General features: G+C 32.5%; 1 protein-coding gene across 3 annotated transcripts in view; it reads left to right on the forward strand.

The window, feature by feature from the left end:
• Not1 (CCR4-NOT transcription complex subunit 1) overlaps positions 1 to 25,785 on the forward strand; it is a 55,301-nt gene that overhangs the window by 19,859 nt on the left and 9,657 nt on the right. For all 3 annotated transcript variants that reach the window (XM_074171739.1, XM_023171302.2, XM_023171301.2), the window contains 5 exons: positions 3,086 to 3,466; positions 15,790 to 16,204; positions 18,719 to 19,033; positions 21,346 to 21,567; positions 21,875 to 22,252. In XM_074171739.1, the coding sequence (XP_074027840.1) occupies positions 3,086 to 3,466; positions 15,790 to 16,204; positions 18,719 to 19,033; positions 21,346 to 21,567; positions 21,875 to 22,252 (1,711 nt within the window). The remainder of the gene's footprint in view (positions 1 to 3,085; positions 3,467 to 15,789; positions 16,205 to 18,718; positions 19,034 to 21,345; positions 21,568 to 21,874; positions 22,253 to 25,785) is intronic.

A 25,785-nucleotide genomic window follows, 5' to 3' on the forward strand; every position in this document is an offset into this window, starting at 1 on the left:
TAATATTCTAACAAGTTAGATTTTGAAAATTGACAAATACAACTTTTATGTTTTTATACCACTTGTATTTGTAACTAGTGTTACTGCAGTTTAGTCCTATAGGGACATTTTCAAACAAATACAATAAACTTAAATAATTGATAAGTTAATTAACCCTTATATATCTATACATCACTGTAGGTAATAACAGAGGTCCTTAACTTAATTGAGTACATGAATTTTGTTCACCTGTAGGTACGCTTATCTGAAAACTGGCGAGTAGATTAGCGTGCCCACATTGTCACAGGAAAAAAATATGCATGTACTTAATTAAGTTAAGGACCTCTGCTACAGTGATTTATAGGTATATAATGATAATTATTATCAATTATTTTAGTTTATTGTATTTGTTTGAAAATGTAACTAACGTTACTGCAGTAACGTTAGTTACAAATACAAGTGGTATACAAATATAGGAAGTTTTATTTCTAAATTTTCATGATGATCTCCTACCACGTAGTAACGCCTACATCCATCCATTTCAAGTTGGGTTTTCATCACACTAAACACATTTACATCAGATCAAAAGTAGGCATAAAAAAATAAAACCGTGAAAAATAATTAAACGAAAAATGTGGACCAAAAGTGTCAATAATTTTCATCTTGATGTAATGATTTAATAATACCAAAGGAAAGAATAATCTGATTTCAAATCCTTTGAAAGTTTTCAATAAATTGTATGAAAAATAAAAAAATCTAAAACAGTTCATATATTTTCCAAAAACATAAAAAAAAATATTTCAATGATCATCAATCATCAAATTATAATTTGAATTTTTATATTTTCTTGTCAAAAGTTGTTATTGATTTTTACTTAAACATTTTTATTAACTTCCTCATATCAATCAGCATAACATACATTCTTTGTCAGTTCTGATGTGAGAAATTGCAATGTGGACCAGATGTTCATAGTAGAGTGATTTTTGTTTGTTTTCAATAGAAAAACCTGTAATCACAGACAGCTATCATAGTGAGCCATAATGAGGAAAACGGTATTGACAAAACAAAAAAGGGGCACTATACTTCAAATATAAATATGAATAATAGATACAAATAAAATCAAGTACAAGTGATTCGATGGTTATACATTTAAGTCAACCTGGTACCTATTAAAGTTTCGAATAATATTTTTTTCTAACAAAAATGTATTTTTCAAAACTGCTTCTTTATTTTCATCGAAGAGTTTCAAGATGTCAACTTCCTCCAATATATACCTTTACAGCATATGGCCAGTTTGACTTCAGTTGGCAGTCTGTTAAAAAATCTAATATGTATCGTCAGTCCAGTGGGATATTGTAGTTAGTACTGTGATGTCAAGTATTGAATTATATTGTATTTTAGGCATTTCTAATTTATTGCATTTTTGACTGGAAACGTCAGGTACATTGAGTCTTGAATTTGCCCCTGTATAACTCTTTGAAGCTCAAAGCTCAAATCGAGGTGAATTTTGATAGCTTTCCTTTGCAAAATGGAATTGAAAAGTCTGGAAAATTGAAAACTTGTTTTTTAGCCAATGAATTCTCATATATTTTACATTCTACCTGCTCCAGTAAAAATATGAGAATATTGAAACATTTGAGGCATCCTTAAAGAAGTACTTTACTAGTAGCCAAAAACTCTCCCAAATATTTTATTTCCATTTATTTGAAGGTGATTGACAATGTTTCATGATGAATTTCACTAGTTCAGACTTCCATTGTCTACTATATAAAATGTTTTGAAATCCCTGAAACAACTAAAAAAGGAAAATTGAAAATGAATAGCTGAAAATAACAATTATATTAACCAAAACAAACCTGAAATGAAATAATAGTGAAATAAAATACAAGTAAAAATAGAACAATTGAATAAATAAAAATGAAGAAATGAAAGAAGAAAATAAAAATAAAAATTGGAGAGATTCCAAGTCACGTTAGTTCACGACGTTTCGATTGTTAGTATCTACAATCGTCTTCGGGTGATGACTGGACTGATTCCTCCGAGAGATGACTATTTATAGGTCGTTCGAGTACTTTCACTTATACCCGCTTTCCATTTTCCGCTTCACCGGTTCCGTGGGAGATGACCGTTTTGGCGGAAGTTGATCATTTTTCGCTTGATGATGGGTTTCCATATGTTGCGTATTTCTACGCTGGCTTGGCTGAATACGTTGTTGGACAACATGTATGCGGCTTCCTTGAATTTTCTCCTAAACCAATGTTCCTCTCTCTGCAAAATCTCAGCTTGGGACCACTCGATGTTGTGTTGATGGGTTCAAACGTGGTCTGCTATTCCTGATTTGCTGGTTTCCCTCGCTGTGTGTGTTTCTTGTGCTCAGCAATGCGAACATTCAATGGCCTCTTAGTTTCACCAATATAGGATTTTCCGGTAAATGCAATTCTTGGAATCGCAGTCCACGTTTGGTGGCCTGGTTTTCGTGAGGCTGCTACGGATAGTGTTACCGGATCTGAAGCAGGTTCTGATGTTGTATTTGGAACCGATTCTTCTTATCCTCTCCGATAATCCTTTGATGTAGGGAAATGCAAGCACTGGTTGTGACGGCTTCTCTTCCTTGCGAGGCTCCTGCTGTCTTTTAGCCAAAGTCTTTTCTACCATCGCTTTGGAGTAGCCATTCCGTTGAAGATCATTTTTGATGATGTCTAGTTCTCTCTCGAGACCTTCCTTCGTATTACAGAGCCCAAAAGCACGGTCTAATAGAGTCTTGATTTCTCTTTTCGTCGATTGATGGTGGTTGGATTCGTGGTTCAGATACTGTCCCGTATGAGTGGGTTTTCGGTATACCACTTAGTGTCGGTTCCTCTTCTTTTTCAGTTGTTTCAGGGATTTCAAATCATTTTATATAGTAGACAATGGAAGCCCGAACTAGTGAAATTTTATTTTCATATTCTCTTGATTTAGACCCCTTTGTATTCCTTGTTTTATATTTTTTTCTTAAATAGTTTCATTTCAATAATTTTTATTTCCCTAACTCTAAGTTTGAGTTGATTATATTGCATAATTACAGTTCTTTCTTAAAAACCATTAAATAAATTAAATTATTTTGAAGGTCAATCAAAATCGCTTTGCAAACTTGCGAACAGATTATCAGGAAGGACTTTGCCCTTGATCCAGATGAAAATCGCATGCGACTTGCTGCCCACTATATGGTTCGGAACCTGACGGCTGGTATGGCTATGATAACTTGCAGGGAACAGCTTCTTTCCGCAATCAACACCCATCTCAAGCAAGCTCTTCTAACAAACTTAGTATCGCCAACTGTACAACAGAAAGAGATGATCGAACAAGCAGCCAGTGTTATTGCCAATGATAACATGGAACTAGCATGTGCCTTTGTTCAAAAGACAGCAGTGGAGAAGGCCATTCCAGAAATTGATAAGCGATTAGGAGGCGATTATGACTGTAGAAAAGCAGCACGACAGGATGGAAGGTTGGTAACTACTTTTTTAATCTGAAAATTGACAAATGGTTTATAATAATCATCATGATTACTTCATAAGATCACAAAACATATTGATTGCCAATCAAATTGCTCAATAACATCCTGTCTCTTACCCAAAATATTTATTAACTTGTTTACATAATACCATGAAACTAATGGATGAATCAGTTGACTGCTCCGTGTGTTTCAAGGTTTCCTGTTGCTTGAAGATTGCCAGAAATTGCGATTTTTGCATAGTGCCTTCTCAGTGCTCCCGCATCCATTCATTGACTATCTCAGTGAGGACCCATCTTATAAAAGCGCAATTAGTAACCTGAAGTGCTTCTAAACAACCTACAAGTCCAAACATAAATTATAAAAAGTTATCGGTTATTTAAAGACTCCCAGGACTTTTTGCTTCAGATAAATTCATTAGTACAGTGCCTTTAGGCAAAGTTGAAACATTGAAGTGTTCAGTATTAGAGGATAAGGACCGGTTCTCAATGACATCAAACTTCAAATGCTGCAAGAACAAAGAGGGTCAAAATGTCTGATGTATCCAGTGCTTCGAAAGTTCCACGCTAGCTGTATTGACTGGATGAAAAAGTATACAATAATCGAAGGTTTGAAATTACTTTACTCAAAAGAATGCGCCAAAAAGAAAAATACAGAGGAAGAACGGGTTAGTACTATGGGGGAAGTTAGTACTATGGGGGATGCTATAATTGAGATAATGGAATCAGAGTCTGAGAAAAGTATTAACAGTTTATCTGAAGAGCTGAACAAAATAAAAAATGACAATAAAGAAAAAGAAAATTATATTCAGAAATTAAAACAAGCCTCTTCAGATGTTCATGACGAAGCCATAAGTGTAGGGGAGTATCTAATAAAGAAACTGGAGGAAAAAGACTGTGTCCTAGCTGAATTGAAAGATAAAAAGATGCTTATTGAACAGGAAAATAGAAGATTTCAAGAAAACTTCGAATGACGAAACAATTAGCTGGATTCCAACTGGAGACGTACCTTTCTCATCGACGACAGAATGTTCTATTAGATGGAATTTCATCAGAGGAACGTTTCATTGGCAGTGGAGTCCCATAAGGTTCTGTTTTGGGACCGGTGTTGTTTCTTATTTATGTCAATGACTTAGTCCATGTTGACATAAGTGGCAAATTCACATGTTTCGCTGATGACACCACTATCCTCTGGCATAGCAATACCGCCTAAAATTTACTTGATCAAATCATCTTCAACATAAGAAGAGTGAAAGAATGGTGAGATTCCAATCTTTAATTATTAAACATCGACATAACAAATGTGGTTCCGTTTAGATGTAACATAGGAGAAATAGCAGCAGGGTGCCATGCGGTGAGAGTTGTTGCAAGAGAGTTAGATACTACTATTACAAGATCAGTTTATTTTGCACAACTTGAGTCCTATTTACGTTATGGAATTTGTTTTCTGGGGAAATTGTGCACAATTTGGTTTCAATATGGTATTCTCTCTACAAAAAATATCCATCAGATATTTAAACAAGGCTAACGACAGGGATTCATGCTGCCCATTATTTGTGAAGCAAACAGTTCTGACCTTAGTATATCTTTTTATTATGGAAATAGTGTGTCTTATCCACAAAAAATATAAATCAATTTAATACCACCTCAACTTATAGTATACGTCAGTCTTACTTCATTTCCCTCTCAACACCTACTCTAGCCCTTACACAAAATTCTATTATTTTCAATAGCAAGAAGTTATTTAATCACCTTACCATTAATTTAAGGCGAATATGTAATGAAAAGAAATTCAGAAAAAAAGTAAAAGAATTCCTTGTTGGGAGGCCCTATTATAGTGTGGACAAATTCTACAAAGGCTCTATAGAGTAATTGGCATGTAGCTTTGTGTAATCAAATTACCTATTGAAATCAACACGAAATGGTTATCAATGTTCATTACGTAGCATTATATATTTACATTTACTCACTTTTCATATATTCATGTACTTATATTTGTTTCTGTTCAGCTGGGCTTAATATTGTTCTGTCCATATACCCTGCCCTTGTCTCTGGGCTTAATTTAATAGCTTATATATGTTAATTTAATGTCCCATATACACGTTTAATTTACTAGACTTTGCCAATGAGATGTTCAGATCTTGGGTAATAAAGCATATTTTGATTTGATTTGAACTAGTTAGAAATACATAATAATATGAAAATAAAAAAAAGATTTTTCTCATCACTGATCCAGGGTATATTTTTAATAACGTTTAGATGGATTTTGAGATTTTTTTGTTTTTGAATTTTTTTTGGCAAGTTTACATAACTATGTTTTTACATTAAAAACTGCAAATATATTTAAAGTGTTGATGCGGATTTCAAGAGATTTTTCCGTTTATACAAATTCATTGTGGGTTACAATAATTTAATTTAAAAATGCACTTCATTGCTTTGTTTTGTGATGTTTTCAATGATCTTCAAATGGAATTGACTGTTGTTCTTCACTTTATATTTTGAAGAACGACACCACAATGTTACAATCAAATTCTGATATCTCAAATTTACTTGTAAATGCCAAAGAAACCAAAGACAAAGCAGAATACTGGTTTACTTCCAACAAACTGAAACTTAACAGGGAAAAAACTCAGAAAATAAATATATCTTCTAATACCAGGGTAACAATCAAAGCTCAAGTTAAATTATTAGGAATAATTTATAGATGTCGCTTCGATGGGAATCACATATTGACCATCTCTATAAAAAACTCTCGACACAGTTGTTTCTACTTCGCCAGTTAAACAAAGCATTCAGCCATAAAACACTCCTTTCCAGATAAAAGCATTGACTGTTTTGACCTGAAATCTAAATACAAAAAGAAGTGCTTCAAAATAGGAAGTTTCGATTTATCTTTGGACGAACTTCTGGATCCTGATAACTGGCCCTCTAATTTATCTATACGTCCCTTTCACGATCACTGATCAACAATATGCTACATATACCGCATCCGAAATCTCTGCTGATGGTAACTCTGGGTTTTTATCCGAGGAAAAACAAGGTAATAACTATTCATTAAAAATACTTCAATTGAATGCACAGTCAATGACTAATAAAATTAACAAATTGGAAGTTTTCGCATCAGTAGAGAAACCGGACATTATTAGTATTGTTGAACACTGGTGTGATATTGAAAATATTGAGTTCATGTCTATACCTGGTTATGAAATTGTATCCAAATTTTGTCGCTCAACTCATATACATGGGGGAATGGCAATTTATGTTAAATCATCCAATGTATCGCGGAGCCTAAATTTTGGGAAATGGTCCGAAGAAATCCATTGCGAATGCAGTGGGATAAAATTAGTTATAGAGGACAGAAAAATTTGTATACTTAGTATTTACAGATCTACAAACGGTAACTTTGATACGTTTTTGAATAAATTATTTTGCATATAGAGAATAGTGTAGGCTATGCTGATGATATCTTTGTTTGTGGCGACTTGAATGTCAATTACCTAGAAAATACTACTGAAAAGATCAAATTAGATGAACTACTACTCAATTTCAATTTACAAGTGACATCTTTGACTCCTACTAGAGTTTTTACCAACCAGTCAGGGAAAACTTCATCTGCTAAAGTCGATTACATACTAACAAACGTTGAGAACATGTTTTGCAAATCTAATGTTTATGAAGGTAGTTTCAGTGATCACAAAGTATTCACAGTTACTTGTAATATGCCATTAGAAAAATCTAAACTTATATAATAATAATAATAATATTTATTTTGAGTCGCTAAGAAAATTTACATTTTATAGACCAGTCAGTTAATAAAATACAAACTACACACAATAATACAAACTACAATTAAATATAACAATTTCAAGTTAAAAGAAAATACATTTATCAGTTGCTATTTTAGTAAAATCGTCAATACTATAAAGACAATGCTCAGTCAGTATGTTTTTCAATTTGTACTTAAATATTTTAATCGATAAGTTACAAAAATGGATGGCTGGGCATTGAAAAGGTAAGTGTCCACTTTTTGCGTCTTTTGCAACCTCAATTGTGGTTTTATCAGATTGTTCTTTGACCTGGTGTCATGGGCGTGAACATCAGAATGAGCTGAATACTCATTAATATGTTTCCTGACATATAGTAATTTTTCATATACAATGACGGCATATAAAGTCATCATCTTCAGAGCTGGGAATATTACTTTACAGCTCGAGTCCCAATTTTCTTTGACAATTTTTCGTACAGCAGATTTTTGTAAGATAAATACTCTCATTAAATGTGATTGAGCTGAGTTTCCCCAGGCTAATATACCATAGCGAAGAAGAGAATGAAACAGAGAAAAGTAGGTGGTAAGAGCAGCATCTTGATTGACTACTTCTCGAATTTTTTTTATTGCAAATACACATTTAGCAAGTTTGTTACAGAGAGTACTTATGTGTTCAGACCAGTTTAAGTGATTATCGATTAGAATACCAAGAAATTTGGTGGAAGTATAATTACAGCTGTTGTTTAAGGCTCTCGAATCAAAATTAAGAGTTACAGTTTTTGTTTCATTCAGTAAGAGATCATTTGCAGAGAACCATGTTTTGGCTTGATTCATAATTGCCTCAAGGGCAATTTCGGGATCCTCCCGGCTATCAATACTAGCACTGATTGTAGTATCGTCAGCAAAGAGAACTGTTGCTGTATTATGGTAGGTAATAGAAGACGTCATATCGTTGATATAAATTAGGAAGAGTAATGGTCCCAAAACTGACCCTTAAGGCACACCCCTCATTATTTCAAGGGGATTACTTCTTACATTATTACATTCAACAGTCTGAGTTCTGTTGCATAAGTAAGAGGAGAATAGGTCAAGCGTGTTTCCCCGAACACCATAATAATTGAGTTTACTCAATAAAGTTTATTTATTTATTTATTCACGGATAACTCCCATTCAATATAAGTTATACAAATATCAGATTGTTAACACAAATCTTATCTAATTTAATTATAAGTAATAACAATTTAAACAGTTATAGTAGAGAATCGAAATGAAGCGAGAATAAAAGTAAATGACAGATACAAGCAATTTAAGAATAAGTATATCTTAACTTATTTCTAAGAATATCCTCGGAAATATGAAAGAGATCGAATTTTGTATTATTCCCGTTTATGACTATTCTTTATAAAGGAGAATGCATTCCATAGTTACACCTATGGTAATCTATTGCAAAGGTTAGATTATTCGTGTTTTTCTAGAGGGAACATGAAGATTTACTTGGACAAGAAGAGTTGAGCAATTAATTCTAAAATTAAGCAATTTATGAAGGAATATAATATCTATATGTTCTCTGCGTAAACTAAGTTTCGGTAAACCAGTTACAGACCGAATTTCTGAAAAAGAGTGATCACTGAGAGGTATAGACAACTTAAAGGCAATATATTTTATAAATTTGTTTTGTACTTTTTCTATAGTGTACTTATGAATTTCATAAGTTGGTGACCAAACACAGCTACAATATTCTGTAATCGATCTAACCAAAGCGAAATACAATAACTTGATAGAATTAATGTTGGTGAAGTCTTTTGTAGTCCTGCATAGAAAGCCTAACATTTTCATTGCTTTGCTAGAGATCTGTTCATAATGCAGGTGAAAATCCATTTTGACATCCACCACTACACCAAGATCTCGTATGGATTTCACCGATTCTAATAGTTTGCCTGCTATAGTATACATATTGTTGTAATGAGTAAGTGATCTCGAAAAAGACATACTTTTGCATTTAGACACATTCACGTCCATATCATTGTCTACACACCATTCAGTAAAAGATGTAATGTCATTCTGAATATGTTCGTAGTCAACTGTGGATACAATGGTTTTGAATATTTTCAAGTCATCAGCAAACATTAATACTTGTGTTGAGTGATCAACACAATCAAATGCTGCTGATAAATCAGTGAATAATCCTATATAATGTTGATTGTTTTCAAAGCAATTTTCAATAAATTTGGTTAAAGAAAGAATAGCATCAGAAGTTGAAACACCTTTTCTGAATCCAAACTGTTGAGGTATTATTGTATTAAACATATTAAGATAACTGTTTAGGTGCTATTTCAAAGATCTTTGAAAACGAAGGTAGTATTGATATTTGTCTGAAATTTATTGGTTGAGATGGATCTCCTTTCTTATAAATAGAGATGATTTTAGCTTTTTTTTTAGTTTAGTAGGAAAGTGACCTTGTGATATACAGCAGTTTATTATATCAGCCAGGGGATCAATAATCCATAATACACATTTTTTTATAATAAAAATATTTATACCATCAAGATCTTCGGTTTTTTTATTTTTAAGACCGTTTATTATTACTCTCACATCATCTGGAGTGACTGGTTTAATGAATAGAGACTGTGCACAATTAAGTTTCATATTAGAGAGTAAAGTTTCAGAGTCAATCGGGGATTTAGGTATTTTCTGAATCATTCTGTCAGCATTTTCTACAAAAAAAGAGTTTAACCTGTCTACAGATATGTCATTGGGATAAACCTTTTTTTGGGTTCTGCCAGCTTCACGATTTATAACTTGCCATACAGCTTTGTTATAATTATTTGATTCATCCAAGAATTTTTGATTATGAGCTTGTTTAGCTGATATTAATAGAAGATTGTACACTCTTTTGTACTCATTGTAAGCTAGTTTATTATTATCAGATGGATATTTTTTACAGTAAGAGTGCAGAATGAGCAATCTGTTTTTTGCAGCAGTCAATTCAGCTGTAACCCATTTTTTAGAAATATTTTTACGTTTTTTATTTGGACCAATGAAACAAATATAGTAATATAAAAATGTTTCATAAAACGCATTATATTTATCCTCGCTCGAGACTGCATTATAGGAGTCCCGCCACTTTTCAGCTTTCAGGTAATTTATTAGCATTTCAATGTTGCCTTTGCTATAGTTTTTACTTTTAATATATTGTGTTAGGGATTTATCATAATCACACACATAATTCATTTGCTGACCGTAGTGATCCGACAAGCCAATATCGATTATATTGACGTCAGAATAATTGAAGTTAGCAAAGATATTGTCAAGACATTTACCTCTATTATTTTGAAATCTAGTATTCAGAAACACAACTTGATTTAGACCATATGTTGAGAATAACTGTTTTACTTTGCTGCCATTGTTATCATTTACATCCAAGAAGTTCACATTAAAATCTCCCGCAAGAAGTATTCGGTTTTTAAGATTTGACTTATAAGATTCAGCAATGTCAAGAGCATTTACCATAATTCGTAGAAATTCATCAACATTTTGGCAGAATGTTGATCTATAAATTGCAATTACTATTAATTCTAATCGTTTTATATAACAAGCTGCTAGTTCACTTACTCTTTCTTTTGACAGCTCAGTAATTTTATGTAGATCAACACAATCAAATGTTTCATGAACAAATATGCATGCACCCCCATTTTTGAAAGAAGATCTGCAGAAACAACTTACCATTTCAAAACCAGTTATATTATAATAAGATTTCTCATAATTATTTAACCAATGCTCAGTGATACAAACTATTTTCAAGTTGTCATTTTGACTAACAAACCTATCAATTTCTAGTATTTTATTTCTAATACATTGTGTATTGAGATGGAAAATTGAGATACATTTGTGTATCTCAATCTTATGTTATTTATAGAGATGTATCGGAGCATAACTTGAAACAACTCTCCTCGACATTGTCCAAAACCAGTTTTGATGTAATATATAACAAAACTGATATAGATGAGAGCTTTCTGGCCTTCATGAATATTATAAGTGATGCTATCGATAAATGTTGTCCGACCAAAAAACACAAATCGTCCACTAGTAACAAACATAACTGGATAACTCCTGAAGTGAAACAGGCCAGTCTTGATTTAAAAAGTATGCATTGGTTATGTAAAAATCCAAAGAGATAATACTCTCAACTATAATAATAAAGTAATCACAGACAGAGATCATGTTGCGAACATATTTGGGGACTATTTCTCTTCAGTAGTAGAAAATAGCTTAGCAGACCATTTTGGCGACAATAGATCATCCGTATGCACGGTTTCTGGAATTGAATCGAATACTTTTTTCTTTATGCCCGTTAACGAATGTGAAATTGACGGAGTAATTAACAATCTAAAAAATAAAAAAAGTACAGGAATTGATAATATATCAGTGAGAATTTTAAAAGAAATTAAGTTACACATTTCAAAACATTTAGCTTATTTGTTGAATCTATCAGTCACAAGTGGCAAATTCTCTTCAATTCTAAAAACAGCCATGATCATACCAGTTCATAAGAAGAACGATACATCGGATATTACAAACTATCGCCCCGTGGCCCTGCTAAGCATTTTCTCAAAATTTTTTGAAAAGGTTGTGAATGAGAGAATATTGGGATTTTTATCAAGTTTTAAGATCCTGTCCGATTCTCAACATGGTTTTTGCAAAGGCAAGTCCACTCAATCAGCTACTTGGAGATTCTTAGAAATCATATACGCTTCTTTAGATAGGGGTAAGCATGTTGCAGGAGTATTCTTCGATCTGTCACGTGCGTTCGATTGTTTAAATTTTAAATTCATCGAGAGCAAATTATATAATCTAGGATTTAGAGGGGACTTCCTAGAATGGATCATTGACTTTCTTACAGATCGTAGGATGTTCGTCAAGATTAAAGATATGAAATCAAACTATCACGATATATGTTCTGGAGTTCCTCAAGGCTCTGTGTTAGGTCCGCTGATCTTTCTATTGTTTGTAAATGATCTGCCTATTTATTTCACCAGTAATGAACATGCTCTCACTCTTTTCGCAGATGACACGTCTTTAGCTATATCAGCAGAGAGTCAGGAGGAATTAAAATCAAAAACAGAGGAATTAATATCACTGTTCTTAAATTGGTGTGAAAGGAACAATCTGATTGACCAAAACAAAATATATCTATTTTAATTTAAAAAACGATCTGAAAAAGCAATCGCTTGCCTTACTAATCAATGGAATGACACTGGCATGCACAAGTTGTACAACATTCCTTGGCGTTCATGTAGACAACTGTTTGAAGTGGTCTGACCATATCACAGTTGTTTGTAAAAAAATCAATCAAGGGTATTATGCAATCTCAAGAATTAGGAATTGTATGCCTTTACGCACCATTTTAGATGTATATTACAGTCTGGTCTATAGCCATCTAAGTTATAATGTGATCCTATGGGGAAACAGTGTTGACAAAGATAGGGTTTTCATTGCTCAAAAAAAAGTTGTTAGGAAATTACTAGGCATCCCTTGGAGGGAATCATGCAAAACATTTTTCATTAGTCATCAAATTTTAACCTTTCCCTGCATCTATATCTTTAAAATACTTTTATATGTTCGCGAATGTATAACAGACTGTACTAAGAACTCATTCTATCATAGCTACCCAACTCGATATGCAGAGGAGTTGAGCATTCCTAAACATAAAACTATAAAATTCGAACATTCTCCCAAATATATGAGAATAAAATTATTCAATCGGTTACCAGACCATTTCAAACAGATGAACACTGTAGCATTTAAAAAAGCAGTTAAAACATTGCTTCTTTCTAAGGCCTACTATAGTATTGGCGAATTTCTCTCGGACCATCTCGACTGAATGGGTTCATGCGGCTTTGGCATGACATATTCAATTTTTATAACTACAATTGTTTTAAATTTTGTAATTCTGACTTATTTGTATAAATTTTTATTGTATTATTTTTATCTACTGATCTACAATTTTATCGTTTGATGTGATTTTTATGTGCTTAATACTGACCTATCCTATAAGTTTGTCAACGTCTTTGAGGATGAATAAATATTATTATTATTATCATTCACTTTTTCACTGTCACCTTTCATATGGGAAACTCCTTTGGGGTAGATCTAGTTACGCGATCAGAGCTTTTCGCATGCAGAAAAAAGCCATGAGAATTATAGCTGAAGCTATATTCATAACATGATTAAATAAAAATCTATCTATGTGTCTATTGACAATTATTGGTAAAATACAGTTCGGACGAGATTTTTGACTTCCTTCTCTTTCATTAACAACTCAAATGTCTCTTTCTACTTGCGTAGTTTCCCACCAGCATGCGGAACCGTTATTCTTTAAAAAAAATTGTTGTCTGACATTGTCAAAATTCGGACTACATATATGACTTATAAATAGAGCTGACATATGAATTCATTTGAATTCTGCCAACTCATTTGAAAAAGATACGGCCATTATATGTTTATATAGGTCAGCAATTAGTAATATTATTTTATTTCTCATGCAAATATCCTCTCTATTAGTTTAAGTTACTGACAGGTTTGAAAATGTATTTATATGTGGTGATTTTAGCACTAACAGTTTAACAAAAATTAATAATTCATCAATGTTGTGCGATATAATCCAAATCCTAGGGACGAACCAACAATATAATCAGAACTTAAGGCAAACATTGAACAGTTAGTAGCATATTTTTTGACAAACACTTGTAGCTCGAGTTTAATTCTTTGCAACTTTGATTTCAGCCTGATCATCATTCACACATCATTCACAAACTGTGCCATGGAAAAAAAGATGAAAACTCCGCAGGTTAATATTCGTGTGCCACTGATATACATATACAAACATAGTTTTTTACTAGATTGAATGGTTCATTCCAAAGAAAGAAATTCAAATCTAACTCAATGGCCTCTCTCAGAATTATTGATAATGGACTATGTAGTATATCCATGGATTTGTTAAGTGCACATTTTTCATAAAGATAGTTTTATTGATTTGAAGAAATGTTTTTTGTATTTATATGTATATGTGTATGTAGGCATATTTTGATAGCTTTTGATGTATCCCATCTATTTACTATGACATAAAGAATAAATAAACTATCTATCTATCTGATCCTACATATAGTAAACTAGCGAACCGCCCCGGCTCCGCACGGGTGCAATGCTGATACTAAATATAAATTCGTCCACCGGAAATTTAAGGGCATGGAGAAACAGTGATGAAAAGATAATTTTGCTTTATGGGCGCTCCTTTTCCCCCCGCCGCTGGCGCCTCAGTTGGAATATTTGAAAATCCTTTCTTATTGCACATCTACAATATAAAACGAACCTACATACAAAATTTCAGCTTGCAAAAATATACCGGTATGGAAAAACAGTGATGAACGCGCCCCAGTTGGAACATTTGAAAACCCTCTCTTATTACACATCTACAACATAAAACGAACCTACATACAAAATTTCATCCTCCAAAAATATAGCGGTACAGAGAAACAGTAATTAAAAGGTAATTTTCATATGTATAAGCTCTCCCCAATGGGAGAGCCCCAGTTGGAATATTCGAAAATCCTTTTTAAGTAGGCCTTTTTAAGACCTAGGAAGCACCTATATACCAAATTTTAATTTCCTTGGACTTACCAGTACAGAGAAATAGAGATGAATTAGTGAGTGTTAAGCGAGTGACTTATTTGGCATTTATAAGTATAGATTCGAAGTGAAAACTGATCAGTTTGCATAAGTTCAAAAAATATTATCTAGAAATTGGTTTCATAACTAATTTTTCTTAAACTATTGAGCTATTGTTACAAATAAATCTTCAATCACTTGAAAGACTGGTCTTCAACCTCCTCATTCTTCACAAATTTCTTTCAGGCAACAAATGGATAGGAAGTGTGGGAAACTTCTGAAAAATTAATCAACTTCAGTAAAAATTGCCTATAACGATGTAAAGATCATGCACAGAAGTTTTCTTCAAATGCAAATTGAAAGAAAAAGTCGATCCGAAACAACTATTTTCAAATGTATGAACATTTTTTACACTTAAATTACTTTTTTTATTCAGTTTGTAGTCCAAACATTCGCAATGAAATCATTTTTAAAATTATAGTTGTGAATCTAAACTCTCATATTTTTCTTTTCAATTTGAAGAGTTGGAGAGATTGGTTCAGGTTTTTCTGAGACAAAAATTACAAACATTCAGTCTTTTCACACAGTCCTCTGTCTCACTAATGATGCAGTAACCAGAAATTTATTTGTTTCTTTTAAGCGTTGTCATTGGCAAATAAAGTGAATTGAGATTCTTTTATCTTATCTGAATATGCATGAATTATGATAAATGACCCACGTATTTGTCAATTGATTGGACTAGTCAAATCTAATGGCATGACACGTATCTTGAAAAAAGTAATTTCTGTCTACAATTTTGAATTATCAATTACTATTTCTGAACCATTTGTCAAATTATTGAAGAATTTAATTTTTGAAAAAAAATTAATTAAAATATTACTTTTCAGACGATTCTGTGATCCTGTAGCACTGACATATCAAGCAGAAAGAATGCCTGAAACAGTTCGTCTAAAAGTTGGAGGAATATCGTCCAGCCAGATGGCTGTATATGAAGAGTTTGCACGCAACATTCCCGGATTCCTACCCAATGAACGGGACGCCACCATTCTGATCCAGAAGCAAAACTTAACTCCAATTGAAAATCAGCAGTCAACACTCTTTCCCTTACCGCAGACTGGTCTGGCCACAGACGATCTCACCCTGCTGTATGATAAACTTTTAGTGGACGTGGAGCAATTTGTACAGCTGACAGCTGGCCAGGCGCAGTTTACTCATATGAATGCAAACATGCTGATGATTCGAGATTGCCTGATGCTGATGTTAAGGAACAGGGAAATGGCCCCACAGGCTCTTGTGCAAAAGGTTTTTCTATAAGTTTACTTTAGTCTTCAATTTTACTATCTTCACCTCCCTTGTGAAATTTGTATTTGAAAAGTAGAATAGGCAAGTTCACTGTTAGGGATGAAAATAAGGAAAAAATAACAGCTATAAAAACTTGTCCTGCATAGGAAAACTGAGAGTTACCGAGTCTGATCAGCAATGAGAGTATTCAGATTTTGTAATTTTTTGTTCAAAAGATAATGTTTGCTACTAGTACCTGGCGAATTTTGTTTGGATAATTTTCATAAAATAATTTTTCAAATATTCATATTGAAGTTTTTGGGATTGCAGGCTAAGATTCTGTGAATATTTAAGGGGAAATCAAAAACTCTGGTCTTCTAAAAATATTTTTTCCATGATAGTTATTTTTTTGTGGATTTTAAAAGTGCCATAATGAGAATCTGAGTTATAGAAAAATTAGAATGCAATATTTTATATCCTTCATTGAACTCATGGTTTAGTGCAGGCACACTGATTACTTGCCAGTAACAATCAAATATAACACTGTGGTCATTTGAAAAGTGTAGTTCACTTTGGACATCAGACAAGCTGAAATATTAAAAATCACTGATATCAGAATAGATATCACTGAATAGAACTACATTTTGTTTAGTTCTGTAATTAATTTTTTATAAGTGTTAGTGAGGAGAATAATGTGATGAAAACTACTAACTGTTGAGTGATAATGCATAAATGAATTCTAATTGTGATGTGTACCTACAACTTTAAAAATATAAAATCAAGTTTTCTATAAAAAAACTGTCCAAATAATTTAGTGGTTGGGAAACCTGATCTCACATCCTTTTATTTTTTTTTGTGAGATAATTTCAAAATTGTTCACAAATTACATGACTGAAACAAAAGTAGTTGTACAAAGCTACTGATGAATTACTGTTTATGTAGGATAAATGTAATAGAACATGAAAGTCGCCTAATATACTTTTCAAAATATCCACAAATTTCAGTGCAGACATGTAGAATACTAACTCAGAATATCGACATTCTCGAAAAAAAAAAAATTACGTTTTCACTACAAAAATATTACTGCTGATTGTCTGATTTTAGTTCCTTATATTTTTTATTCTATTATGTGTAATGCATTTCTTAAATGCACTTATTTTGGTTTTTGAAAACTAGTATACTTTCATGGCCTTGATAAGTAACAGTCCAATGAAAATTTCATCAATTATTTTTAAAACAAAATTATGTTTCAATATTTTTATCAATATAGACAAGCACAAACAGAATATATTAATACATACAGTTTTCAAGAATAATAACATGTCTGTATTATGCTCTGTATATTTTTGAATGTTTGATGTATTCGTTTAAAAATGAAGAACTTTTTAATCTAAATGCTACAGAACACGAATATAACACTAGGAGGCATGACCTCATTTATCCATATCATACATTGAGACTTACTGAAAAATCTCCCTACTTACCAGTACTTGTTAGACATTCTGTTAGTAGCAATCAATTAATAAAAAAAACATCAAAAAGATACTTGTAGATCTAGAACCCTATTGTGTTGAGGATTTTTTGAAACATCAGTTTTGAAATGTAATTGTGTGTGACGTCATTTTATTACATGTTGGCATTATTATTTATACAAATAATTGTGGCATTTTCTAAAATAAACATTATTATTGTTATTAATTATAATGGCATGTGATGCTGTAGGTTTTTCCAGGTTTTCCTGCAGCTGAAAAAGCAAATGCGCCACTGGAATCAATGAAGTTGCCCCAGAGTGCTAATAAATTTTTATTGTTATTTTTATATTATACCGCATTGAAATATAATGGCATTACCAATAATAATTTACTTTATTTTTCATATAATTTTTTTTTACATTTCTATACAAAAAATATCATTTATGAGAAACATGGAACTCAATGATTTGGGAAAAAATTATTACTATGCTTTGTTTGGTCTATTTTCTTGTGGTCAAGCAACTGAATTTTTTGTTTTCAAACATTATGGTGATACTTGTCATAATATTTTAAATGAAAGGCAAATATCAATGTTGAAAGGTTTAAATGAAATGCATCTGGTGGAAAAATATAATTCAACAGTTAACAAATGTGTATATAAAACGAGGTGTAATAAGCTACAAAGGAGCGATTACAATTGCATTATTCTGTTCAGTGGACAAGGAGTAACAAATTGAAATTTGGCAGGCATGTGCAACTTGTTGAACCTTTTAATAAGTCATTAAAAAAAACAGGGTTGTCATTTAAAAAAATTATCGATGAAGTCATATCTCATATTTGAGACACACTGTATAATTTTCTTTGCATGAAAATAAGGGCACTTTAAAATACTAATCGACGTTTTCGAGCATATTTCCGAAAGAAACAACACCTTTGATTTAGTGAATTTGTTCCATGTTAGAGACTCGCACTGTATAATAAATAATAGTATCTCTCCTAACCCTAAAAGTATCATCATTCAAATTATTGTTCAATGGTAAACTACAAGTGTAATTTGTTTCAGTGCGTGGAGAGCTTGCAAGATTGCCTTGTCCCATCTCTGAATGATACTGAACCTTTAGTTCTCCGTTTCAAGGAAGTAATAATACGTATACTGAAGACCTTCCAAGATCCAAGAGTTTACGGGCAACAATGGACAAATAAATTTGTAACTAGATATTTGTCAGACTGTCGTGAAGAACAATACCGCTATAACATTGATGCTGTAGATATCCTGATTAAATCTGGATTGGTGAATGTACCACAGTATGATTTGGCCTTAGCACAATGTATGGAAAATGGCCTAAATTACATAGGCGTCAATTTTGCAATGCAATTGGTATGTACCTAATACAAATGTGTATTTGAATATGTGTGAGTGCACTTGTGTGTGTTTATAATAATAATTATACTTCAATAGCATAAGTTATCTTTGATACGTATCATGTAAACAATTAAAAACAAATTCAAGCATCAAAATTTGTGGTCAAGTTACAGTAACTCTTTCAATTGAATGCATTTAGATTTTTGCTGTATTTGATTTCATGTGGAATATTATCAGACATTAGAAGGCATTTTGAAAAAATATCATTTTGTGAGAAACTACAAAAGTGAAACCTATAAAGGAGAGACTATCAGACTTAGGAAACCACTTTGCAAAAAACCAAAATAAACTTCAAATACCCGAAAAAACGATTTGAGAAAACATCAAGACTTTTTTCCACAAATCTAATGTATCTCAATTCTATTACGAAAACGTGTAAAATCACTGTAAATATTTAAAAATGGTCGACTTTGGTCGATAATATAAATTATTAATAATTTTTTTAATCAAATCAACAGTATTTGAAATACTTGATTTTTCTAGAATCTACATGAACAAAATTATTGCACCACTGATTATTATAAAATATATAAAAAGTAGTGGTATTTGAAATTATTTAACTCTAGTAGCAAAGCAGAGCCGATTCCTCAAATTTGTTCAATTATTGAAATTCTTATGTTTCAATTTTTCGTTTATTTTACCTTTATCAGTTTCGGCAATATTGATTGGTCTTCTTTTTACTTGCTCTATAAAATATTGGAAAAAGTCAAGAATTTAATAAAGTTTTTACCAGGTCACTATTTTTGTTCAGAACTTCTCAACATTAATAATTTTAGAATGAGACAAAAGGAAACTAGAGACGATAATATTATTCTTATTGTACAAACACATTCAAGAAATTATGGATTCAATAGTCCAAACTCTATTGAGGCATTCAAATGATCTGTAATTAATTATGTTTCAAATGTTTAGTTCTTCAACATTTCCATCCAGGTGTAAGTTTTCTTTTTCATTAATTTATTTTAAATGTTATTAGGATATTTGTTTTATATTATTTTTGTATCAAAAGGGTTTCTTCCCGTTCAAATCAATGAATAAATCAATCGCAGGTCAAGTGGAATAGTAGTAAATATCAGATGACTTGAACTTCTCCCTTTAATTTGATGTAATCTATGAAGAATATTAGTTCTGACATGTAAAATATAAAAAAACTAATATTATTATTATTTATTGTAAGCTGAGGTCAGATTTTTACATTGTTTCAAAACACAAGCCTTTTTAGGCTATGACTTTAATTGGAGTCGATTGAAATTACCGTTACATTGCTCATGTTTTGGGCATAAATCACACAACAATCAGCCGAGCATTGCAACTTTTTAGTAAACTGGAACATAACAAGAATAACAGGACAAGGACGATCTAAAGCTACTTATCAAAGAGGAGGAACCGTTCTGAAAAACAGAATGTGTACCAACTGTAGGATAAATTATTTGAGTAGAGAAATATGCACTGTTGATATTTCTAATCGTTCAGTTCTAAGACATCTTGAAGAAGCAAATTTGAGTTATATGAGATCTGCCACCAGAACTGTTCTCACTAGACAACGCCATGTTGTTCAAGATTTGCTAAACAATTCGTAGGAAGGTTTATACAAAATTGAAAGTACGTCTTGTTTATAGAAGAGACAAGAATTGGATTGCAAACATCGGCCGGCTCCAAAAACATCTCCAGAGGAGGAAGTCCAATATTTTGGGGAGGTATAGTCTATGATGCATTTACGGAGTTAGTGCATGTACCTAGACTGGCCATCAATGTACACAAGTATGTTCTGTAGATCCTCTATGAACATGTTCCATTTGCATTATTCATGTGACTGCCTTTTTTGCTAATTAATGATGATGCTCCTCCTCAGAAAATGTTACTCAGAAACTTCATGAAGTGGGAATAACAGCTTTAAACTGCCCCCACGCAGTCTCGAATTGAATCGAGTAGAATATGTCTGGGAGATGTTCAAAAGGTGTAACCAGCATGACGGGTGGATAAAAGAGGATTGCAACAGAGATTTCAAGCTATTATTCTGGCTATAGGTGCCAACACTCGAAACTAGAAATAAAATCTGATTGTATCTGGGATTTTTGCATTTTTTTGTATCCAGGTTGAAATTCTTCAAAAAATAAAACACAATTTTAACATCAAAAATAAGTGCAATATTTATTTTTGCATATTGACGAGTGGTATCAAACATCCATTGTTGTTAACATTATCGATTTTATTTTCAAAGGTTACCACCATCACTTATTGAAACAGTTATTTGTCTTAACAAACAGGTTCAACTATATTTGATTGATGACCGTTCAGGACAATTCATGAATGAAAGTGATCTTTGTAACACAATCGAGATGCTGGCGAAAATTCAGACTCACTCGAGGCAGCCACCAGAAGGTCTAGGAAACATCATTGATATACTCAGGCAGAATGAACCAAATGCATTTTTTGGAGACCGAGCCCCAATGGGACCTAATGTTCACATTCATAACGGAATTTTGCAAGTAGGTGGTTTTCATTTCAATTTTGTTACAGATGCATGTATCACAAGTATGAAGTATTTTTTAGAGCAGTTTCTCTTCATTTTATGTGGTTAAAAACATATTTTCTATCAACTCCTATCACAATTTTATAATTATTGACAAGGAATATTTGCACTTTTATTACACTCTGAATTATCTTACTTTCTGAATCCCTAATGTTTTCATTTTTATGCTTGAAAGAATTTACTTGTGAACTCTTTCTACATTTTGCCATCTTATTGTAACAGGAATTGGGAGACTAGTTTCAATTTCTCTTTTTTGAATTTAGGTTAGAGCACCCAACTATGAAGATCCCCCAGGACTTGTTGAGAAAACTGATCAGCTCCTTCGAGACTGGATTGGCATCTACCACTCACAACATCAAGGTCGAGATTCTACCAAAGCTTTCAGCATGTTTGTTCACCAGATGAATGTGTACGGCATTTTAAAGACGGATGATTTGATCACAAGGTTTTTCCGGTTATCTACTCAGCTTTGTGTTGAGACTGTCTACAGAGTGTTGGCTGAGAAAACGAATCCAAGTTTATCTTTGCTCAGGCCAAAGTGTTACCATACACTGGACGCGTTTGTGAGGCTGGTAGCTTTGCTGGTAAAACATTCTGGTGACGCGAACAATACCACAACAAAGATTCATCTATTGAATAAAGTGAGTTCATTGTATAATTATTTGGAAAACAAACATAAAAGGGTTGTAACTGAAAAGTGAAAAATGGTGGTCATTTGGTAAAAAGTATAAGATAAAAAAATGTTTCAATTCAGATTATTGTATTTTAATTTTTGACTTAGTAAGTATATAGGAATAGCCATACGAAACGTTAAACTACTACTTAACTCTAGTGAAATATGAATATCACACACCACTTACCAAAACTACACTCTGAGACGACAATAACATACAAGACATCCAATGAAGATAACAGTGACAGTTCTGTTTCAGGATGCCTCCTGATTAATTTATTGAAATTTCATAAGGGTTGATGTTATTACATTAAATTCAATAAAAAGAAAAATTATCTATCAGAAACATTTATTTTTAAAACATTAGGAATAACACTTCTGTCCTTTTTTTTGTGTACGGCAAGTAATGTGCTTGCTCGTAAGGGCCGTGGGTTGAATCAGACAGATAAGTATAAATATGTACAAAAAAATTGATAATGTCGCAACTCAGTTCTCGCTTGGCTATTAACGAGTAGATTTTTATTTGCTGTTTCACCCGCTCATTTATTCATCCCAAATAATGAAAGAACTCATTTAAAACTTAATAAAATATTTATTGTGAAAGAAACGGAAAAATACTTTAAATAAACTCACACTCAATGTTAATAAAAAAAATACATTAAAATAATCAAAAAACTTACATTATACTGCCACCCAGCAGGATTGAAGAGAAGGAGATGTGCTGCATTTCTGATGACCCAATCGATACGTAAATGAATACTGTCTGTTGACTGTTAACTGTTAATTCTTCATGATCTTGACCTCCCTCAATATTTATAAAGAATTATACTCTGACATTGCGACTTTGATCCGGTCACTGTACTGAGGTAAAATGCACAGCATGCAATCTGTGCCAAGTTTGCATATTTGGAGATTGTTTTATATTCCATATCCTGTGATCGGATCAATTTCGATGTCTATGAACTTGAAATATCAAAAGATGGAATTCTGAATACTGAGTGTTCTTGTGTTAAAATATTGAAGTGAGGTTGGAATATCTTTCAATTCATATATTTACTCAAATGAATCTAAATCATTTCATGATTATTTTCTATATTTGACAATAACAAGGGCGCCAAGTAGTTTCTTGTGCACCGACTAGCCTAAACCTGAAATGAAACTACTAAACAATCCAGATACGCGAAAACAATAAGGTGGAATATAACAAAGGATCAAGAATAAAAACGTTGAATGTTGCTTCCCCAAAATACGCCTGTTCAACGGATTTATTCTTCACTTATACTACAAACTAAACGCTTATACAAAGGCGAAGACAAAACTATTCGGAAACACCTATTCAGAGAGGTTCCTTATTGACAATAATGTCAGAATACCGCAAAAACAACACCATTAATAAAAGTTCTAATCGGTACTTATCTAGCTGCTAGTGATGTGTAGATTCCTATGGCCTGTTACTACACAAATTCGTGAAAAGCTCTCAATTCCACGTCCACACGGTGGAAATAGGAACACCACCATCCATATGACTTCGTAAAATTTGTGGTTTAGTCGCTACGTACAAGGCAATAAAGTTCAAAAAGGTCTGACCCTATCCACTTCGACATGTTCTCAAAGATAGCACCGTCCGGGCTAAATTTCGATTTACCATATCAGAGAAAAACATCTCCCAATGCTCGGCTGCCCCAACATTGCCGGAGATGTTTTTAAACAGTCCGGAAGAAATAATTCGTTCGATAAAATTCATCCCAATCGATAATAAGGATATTGCAAGATCGCTCCACAGCAGAATTACTCAATCACAATATCACAACAAGGCACGGCAGGTTTATATCCGTCAAAAGACGTAATTTTATACTCGAAAACCAGAATTTGCCTGAAATCAAATCTTCCGAACGTTATCATTCAGTTTCACTCACGAATGCCCTAGAGCGGACGGACGAAAGAAAAAAACGTTCCTTTTTTTTTCTTTCAAAAAAAACTTATCGAGTCGACTGGAACTATATATCGGGTGTTTCACAAATAGAGTTGCCCTAATTTAATAATTAGCGGTCAACTATTTACAACTAATCGTAACAATGTAACTTATATTCACTCGAGGTGTTTTCTGTAATATGTATTAGACTCTGAGCTTTTATACAATTTAATTTTTTGTTGCACCTTGAATAAAAACTCACAGTTATTCATTGCTTTCATCTTCTGTCTATCCAATATAATTTAAAGAAAATGTGATTGTTTTGAAAGTACACTTATTTAAATGCAGTAACGATTAAAACGCATATCATGCTTCAATCTATTGGTTTTGTCCTTGGCCGATGTCCAAATGATTTTAGCAGGATCTGATGTTAATGAAATTTTCAACGATAGAAGTCTGTTTTCCAAATTTACTGTTCCGAAATGTTATTTCCTGAGTCAAATAACTGATGGTGGCATATTCAGAATATGAAGAAAAAGGATTATGATTGCATATTTGCTTACAAGAACTTGTATTTTTTTACACACCTTGAAATTTCTGGTAAATTGTAGAATCCACATCTAGGAAATAATTTTCCAGTTGCAGTTCATACATTGTTCAAGGGTTAGTTTCAGAAATCAACAAAAAAGTGTTCTCTATTCTCTATCAACTCTTCGCTCTTAAAACAAACACCAAAAATATACATGAACACATTAAATGCCAAAATCTGTTTTTCCGTTAATCACAATCATTGTTTCAAATTACAGGTGATGTGACGTCATCGTTTTAACGCCAGAATAAATGTATTTGAATCATAGACGAATACTTTTTTTTCAAATTAGCGCTAGAAAGCATCTTAGGTTATTGTAGGTAATCAGATGCATAACTCAGATATATTAGTTCAATGTTTTGTACACCATCAAAGTGGATGACCATTTTCAAAGGAAAATTCACTCAAAATACTACAATTGTCTGGATATTTCTCTACTATTTGAAATATTTTGAAATGGTATTGATTATTCATCCAGCCTAAATGGGCCTCTATACTATAAGTGAGTTCAATGTGACTCTCAAGGGGTCATTTGGAAACACTTTTGGTTGCATGGTTGAATGGAATCTAGAGTTCCAAACGTTTCGGCTGCTGCTGTGACACACATCATCAGTGGTATATGCGTTTACTGTGAGGACAATAGTTATGTCAATTTATCTAGAATAAAATATTTTTTCCATTTGCCATGTTGATATTAGGACACACCTAGGATTCAGTAGAATATATTACTGGGGATACTTGTACTGAAAACAAGATTCTGACAGTGGACAAAATTAATGGCTTTTTACGTCCCTACTTTGAAGGAGTTTTACTTAGTTGTTACTTGCAATAATTTATTTTTGTCAAGCTTCTCTTTGGAAACTTTTCCAGTGGAATTCCAATTATCTAAAAAACCAGAGAAGATTAAAGTTACATTGTCTAGTATTTGCCAGCGATACTGATACACTATAACTGTCATAGGAAATGCTCTATTCCCACTGGACCTCCGAATGTTATTTCA

The sequence above is a fragment of the Leptinotarsa decemlineata genome, unplaced genomic scaffold, assembly GCF_025532065.1.
Source record: "Leptinotarsa decemlineata unplaced genomic scaffold, Ldec_3_MD MMD2_tig00000035_RagTag_RagTag, whole genome shotgun sequence".
In the NCBI taxonomy this organism is placed as follows: Eukaryota; Metazoa; Arthropoda; class Insecta; order Coleoptera; family Chrysomelidae; genus Leptinotarsa; species Leptinotarsa decemlineata.